The 6372-nt window shown below is 49.0% G+C and overlaps 1 protein-coding gene across 2 annotated transcripts in view; it reads left to right on the forward strand.

The window, feature by feature from the left end:
- Window positions 1-5114, forward strand: part of ZNFX1 (zinc finger NFX1-type containing 1) — a 27947-nt gene extending 22833 nt beyond the window's left edge. For both annotated transcript variants that reach the window (XM_060125001.1, XM_060125002.1), the window contains 3 exons: window positions 368-478; window positions 900-995; window positions 1605-5114. In XM_060125001.1, the coding sequence (XP_059980984.1) occupies window positions 368-478; window positions 900-995; window positions 1605-4046 (2649 nt within the window). In that variant the 3' untranslated portion in view covers window positions 4047-5114. The remainder of the gene's footprint in view (window positions 1-367; window positions 479-899; window positions 996-1604) is intronic.
- Window positions 5115-6372: the final 1258 nt, after the last annotated feature.

Here is a 6372-nt window from a genome sequence, read left to right on the forward strand (position 1 = left end):
TGCTTCTCTGACCTCACCTCATACCACCATCTATCTCATTTGCTCACTGTGTTCCCACCCTCTTCTTTCTGCTCTCTCTTATGGCTTGCTCTTTGAATGACTGGTGACTTCCTCCATGCTGGTGTCAACTCAGATGTCACTGTTCAGAGAGGCCTATGTAAAGAACCTCCACCCCTGGGCATTCTGTCCCATCACCCTTATTTCTTGGCTTCATGGCCTTTGTCACTCTTTGTCCTTAGCCTGTTAACAACTAAAGCAGTGCCTGGAACACAGAAGCCACTTGAAAAACATTTGATAGGTGGGTAGATGGATAGATGGTTAAAATACATTTTCAGTGGAGAATCCTCAGACGTGTTTCTCTTCTCAGCTGCGCCCCAGTGCCAATGTGTATGATCTGGCCAAGAATTTCAACCTTGAGATGTCCCTCTTTGAACGGTTGGTGAAAGTAAACATTCCCTTTGTCCGTCTGAACTACCAGGTGAGAAGCTAGACCTTTGTTACTACCAAATGTCCAAGGGAAGGCTCCTGGGAGCCTGCCAAATGCCAACAAGAAAGCTTGGCATTTTTATTTCATTAAAATACTGCTAGTTTAGTAATGAAATGACTCTGTCAGATTTATTTTGTTTTTTTGTTTTAAAATACCGCAAGTTCAGCCTGTGTTGAGTTTGTGTCAGATGAAGGAGCTGTTTACATTTTGCTCTTTTTTCCCTAATATTCTTTTCAAATGTTACTGCCCCAGATTTTCCACTAGCAACTTAGTCTTTAGAAAACTGTCCATTTTACTCTTTGCCCATGTTTTTAATGACATACGTGTTTTGTTTCAGCACCGCCCATGTTTTTAATGACATACATGTTTCAGCACCGCCCATGTTTTTAATGACATACATGTCTTGTTTCAGCACCGCATGTGCCCTGAAATTGCCCGGCTTTTGACACCCCACATTTACCAGGATCTGGAAAACCATCCCTCTGTTCTCAAATATGAGAAGATTAAGGTGAATCTGCCCTACCTGATCTTTCTCTGATGCTGTCAGCAACCTAGGAGGTTATATTTTCCTCAGGACAAAAAAGGGCTTTCAGAAGGGAAAACAGCCAGCTTTTTAAAAAGCTGCCTATTGGGAATTCTCTGGTGGTCCAGTGGTTAGGACTTGGTGCTTTCACTGCCGGGGCCTGGATTCGATCCCTGGTTGGGAACTAAGATCCCTCAAGCCATGTGATGTGGCCAAAAACAAAAATCAAAACAGTAAAAAGCTAGTTATTAAGAAGAGGAATAGAATATAAGTTGAGAATACAGACCTGGGTTTTTGAATCCCAGCTCTGCCATTTAGTAGCTGTGTAACCTTTAGCAAATTATATACCAATTCTGAGGGTCAGGGTCTTCTTTTGTACATGAGAATAATGGTTGCTGCTTCGTAACATTATTGTATTGAAGGAGATAAGGTATATAAAGCATTCAGCACAGTGGAATGCTCCTAAATTAAAGATTATGGTACAGAGTATGTAGAAGCCTTCTAAGGTCCTTCCCTGGGACAGGGTCAGTGGCCAACGCACATGAAGGTAGAAAAAACTACCATGAATGTACCTTCTCTTCTTTTTCTTTCCAGGGGGTCTCTTCCAACCTTTTCTTTGTAGAACACAACTTTCCTGAACAGGAAATCCAAGAAGGCAAAAGCCACCAGAACCAGCATGAGGCTCGCTTTGTGGTGGAGCTGTGCAAGTACTTCCTGTGTCAGGAATACCTGCCCTCCCAGATCACCATCCTCACCACCTATACCGGGCAGCTCTTCTGCCTGCGCAAACTCATGCCTGCCAAGACATTTGCTGGTGTCAAGGTCCATGTGGTGGACAAATACCAAGGGGAGGAGAATGATATCGTCCTCCTCTCACTAGTGCGCAGCAACCAGGAAGGCAAGGTGGGTTTTCTCCAGATACCCAACCGCATCTGCGTGGCCTTGTCCCGTGCCAAGAAGGGAATGTATTGCATTGGAAACATGCAGATGCTGGCCAAGGTGCCCTTGTGGAGCAAGATCACCCATACCCTTCGAGAGAACAATCAGATAGGCTCTGCCCTCCGGCTGTGCTGCCAGAACCACCCTGTTATCCACACTTCAGTATCCAAAGCTTCTGACTTCCAAAAAGTGCCCGAAGGAGGCTGCAGCCTACCCTGTGAGTTCCGGCTGGGCTGTGGGCACGTCTGCACCCGTGCCTGCCACCCCTATGACTCCTTGCACAAGGAGTTCCAGTGCATGAAGCCATGCCAGAAGGTGATCTGCCAAGACGGGCACCGGTGCCCCCTTGTTTGCTTCCAGGAGTGTCAGCCTTGTCAGGTGAAGGTGCCCAAAGTCATTCTCCGGTGCGGCCATGAACAAATGGTCCCTTGTTCCATGCCTGAGTCAGATTTCTGCTGCCAAGAGCCTTGCCCCAAGGTCCTGAAATGTGGGCACAGGTGCAGCCACCCATGTGGTGAAGACTGTGTGCGGTTGTGTTCAGAAAAGGTCACCGTGAAACTCAAGTGTGGGCACAGCCAAAAGGTGAAGTGTGGCCATGTGGAGGACCTCAGGTATGACCTGCCAGTCAAATGCACCACCAAGTGTGGCACCATCTTGGACTGTGGGCATCCATGTCCCGGCTCCTGCCACAGCTGCTTCAAAGGGCGCTTCCACGAGCGCTGTCAACAGCCCTGCAATCGCCTGCTCATCTGTTCACACAAGTGCCAGGAGCCGTGCATTGGTGAGTGCCCGCCCTGCCAGCGGACCTGTCAGAACCGCTGCGTCCACAGCCAGTGCAAGAAAAAGTGTGGGGAACTGTGCAGTCCCTGTGTGGAACCCTGTGACTGGCGCTGCCAGCACTACCAGTGCACCAAACTCTGCTCTGAGCCCTGTGACCGACCCCCCTGCTACGTGCCTTGTACTAAGCTGCTGGCTTGCGGCCACCCCTGCATTGGTTTGTGTGGGGAACCATGCCCCAAGAAGTGCCGTGTCTGCCACCAGGAAGAAGTCACCCAGATCTTCTTTGGCTTTGAGGATGAGCCAGATGCCCGCTTTGTACAGCTGGAAGACTGCAGCCACATCTTTGAGGTGCAAGCCCTGGACCGCTACATGAACGAGCAGAAGGATGACGAAGTTGCCATCAAGTTGAAGGTCTGCCCTATCTGCCAGGTGCCCATCCGCAAAAATCTGAGGTATGGAACCAGCATCAAACAGCGGCTGGAAGAGATTGAAGTTGTCAAGGAAAAGATCTTGGGCTCAGCAGGGGAAATTGCAGTCAGCCAGGAACAACTTAAGGCCCTACTGGAGAGGAAGAATCTCCTCTACCAGCTGCTCCCTGAAGACTTCCTGATGTTGAAAGAGAAGCTGGCCCAGAAAAATCTGTCAGTGAAGGACCTGGGCCTTGTTGAGAATTATATCAGCTTCTATGACCACCTGGCTGGCCTATATGATTCCCTGAAAAAAGTGCATGTCTTAGAACAGAAGCAGGTGAGGACTCGATTAGACCAGGTCCATGAGTGGCTGGCCAAGAAGCGTTTGAGCTTCACCAGCCAGGAATTGGATGACCTCCAAAGTGAAATCCAGAGGCTCACATACCTGGTGAACCTGCTGACCCGCTGCAAGATAGCAGAGGGGAAGGTGAGAGGCCGCGTAGCAGAAGAGGTCTCCAGAGTCCGGAAGATCCTCGAGGGGACGTGTAAGTTCACCCGGGAGGATGAACAGCTTGTGCAGAGAAAGATGGAGGCTCTGAAAGCCACCCTTCCCTGTTCTGGCCTGGGCATCTCAGAGGAAGAACGAGCGCAGATCGTCAAAGCCATAGGTTACCCTCGTGGCCACTGGTTCAAGTGCCCCAATGGCCACATCTATGTGATTAGTGATTGTGGGGGAGCCATGCAGAGGGGCACGTGTCCTGACTGTAAGGAGGTGATTGGGGGCGTGAACCATACTCTGGAAAGAAGCAATCAGCTTGCTTCCGAGATGGATGGGGCCCAGCACCCTGCCTGGTCTGACACGGCCAACAACCTGCTGAACTTTGAGGAGATCCAGAGGATGATGTAGGAAGATGACATACCGCTGCCTTTTGCCCCGGCCACCGTATGGCTGGGGCCGGCTCCCCCATGAAAGAACCGAAGTTTGTTTTTTATTACTGTCCTTTTAGTCTTAGCACCTATTTAAGGATCCACTTTTAGGGCTTGCCCACATTTGTTTCTAGATTTACCCCTGCTCTAGAGTAAGCACTTTACTTCCAGAACTGAGAGCGAAGTTAACAGGTCTCTTCTCTCTTCTGCAAGTTAGTGGACAGACTGCCTGAAGCACGTTTGGGGCTTCCACCCAGGCTACATAGTAGTGTCTCTGGATCCTGACTCAGTCACATGTTTTTTTCCGCAGTGCTCCAGAGGCAGATAGGAGCTCAGTGAAGCAGACTCATTCTAAATTGCCAGGACCTAACTTGCACACTCATTTCCAGTCTAATAAAGAGACCCAGAGGAGTTGTTTATGAGCTGCTTATCCTTTCAAGGAGCACAAGAATCCCTCCTACCCTCCTCCTCGGGCACCCTCATTCTAGGAGACGGAGGCACGTGATGAGACAAAGACTTCACTGACTAATCCTGATGTTACATATTCACTGAGAGTGGGGGAAAGTGTGATAGACCACAGCTGGGGGCTTATGCAGCAGGCCCAGGCCAACTAAGGAGTGATCCCTGTACCCTTCCTGGGACTTGCACTTTGGGATGGTTGAGGTTTTTTTCCCTGCAATAGGAGAGGCTCAGTAGCTGTGCTGGTTCCCCAGGGCCTTGAAAGGACTAAACTTTCATTTAGTACCAGCAGCGCCTATCCAAAGTGTGACCCTTTTGTCCCAACACCCTCTATTGCAGCTTTTGCCTGGGCAGGGTTAGCATGCCAGCAGCTTCTGTAGGTCCCAGGTCCATACCAGAAGCCAGCCCCCAGGCCTGCTGCCTGCATACGTATTCCCTCAGTCCAGTGTTCCCTAGAACTGACACTTAGGCATCTCAGGTCTTTCTAATGTTGGCGAGAAAACGTCCCTTTGCTATGTATACATTTCCTTTTTTGTCTTTACTATGCACTTTAGCCTATAAAGCCAATTAATAAAAACAGTGAGAAAAATCAGTGGTCTGTGTTTGTCCTCAACTGTTAAAAGCAGCTCGAGACAGTGAGGATGGGAATGGAGGCAGTGCCTACGAGGAGGTCATACTTCTGTGTTTGTGTCTTTGGCTGGTAAGTCATTTTCACTCTTGGTGAAAAGAAAACTCCAAAGGTATACTTGAAGTTTCCTTCCCCAGAGGCACTCCTATTAACAGCTTTATGAGTTCTCCCAGAGAAAATCGATCAATCTGTGCATATGCAATATCTAACCCTTAAAAAAGTACGTAGTTCTGCACTTGGCCTAACGATCTAGCTTGGGGATCTTTCTGTAAGCATGTAAAAACGGTGAATGACTCTGGGCTTCCCTGGTGGCGCAGTGGTTGAGAGTCCGCCTGCTGATGCAGGGGACACGGGTTCGTGCCCCGGTCCGGGAAGATCCCACATGCCGCAGAGTGGCTGGGCCCGTGAGCCATGGCCACTGAGCCTGCGCGACCGGAGCCTGTGCTCCACAACGGGAGAGGCCACAACAGTGAGAGGCCCGCGTACCGCAAAAACAAGAACAAAACGGTGAGTCTGGGACTGCCCTGGCAGTCCGGTGGTTAAGACTCTGTGCTTCCACTCCGTGGGGCACGGGTTCAATCCCTGGTCTCCATCTTGTGTGTGTGCCAGTATTTACTGAACTGGAACCCTCTGTTGGCAACTTCTAGGTACAGCCTAAATGAATAGCGTTAAACATACTCTAATCTTGAGGGTATATGCTACTGGATAATAATTTTTGAGCTGAAAGAAAAAGGTCTGTGTACTGCTTAAAATTATGACATAAACTACAATCACAATTTTCCCAAGGAGTGTCCTCTGGCTTTCAATCTAATTGTCAAAGGGACCTGTGATTCAGAAAAGGATGAGAACCACCATTCTACAGGGTACAACCTGTTTTTTTTGCAACAAAGAGCTAATTTATCTGGTACCCTTTTCTGGGTTTTTTTGGCCGTGCCGCATGGCATACAGGATCTTAGTCCCCCTACTGGGGATCAAAACTGTGCCCCGTGCAGTGGAAGCGCAGAGTCTTAGCCACTGGACCACCAGGTAAGCCCCTATGTGGTACCCTTTCTGTCCCCTTTGAGCTTCCGTCTCTCCAGTAGCACTTCCACACCATAGTAAAGGTATAGGTTGAGATATACCACGATTTCAAAAACTTGAATTCCCAACTGTGCAATTTTGGAAAGTTACTCCATCTTTCTAAGCCTCTGTTTCTTTATCTGCAAAATGGGGATAACAG

This window comes from Lagenorhynchus albirostris, chromosome 15 (assembly GCF_949774975.1).
Source record: "Lagenorhynchus albirostris chromosome 15, mLagAlb1.1, whole genome shotgun sequence".
NCBI lineage: Eukaryota > Metazoa > Chordata > Mammalia > Artiodactyla > Delphinidae > Lagenorhynchus > Lagenorhynchus albirostris.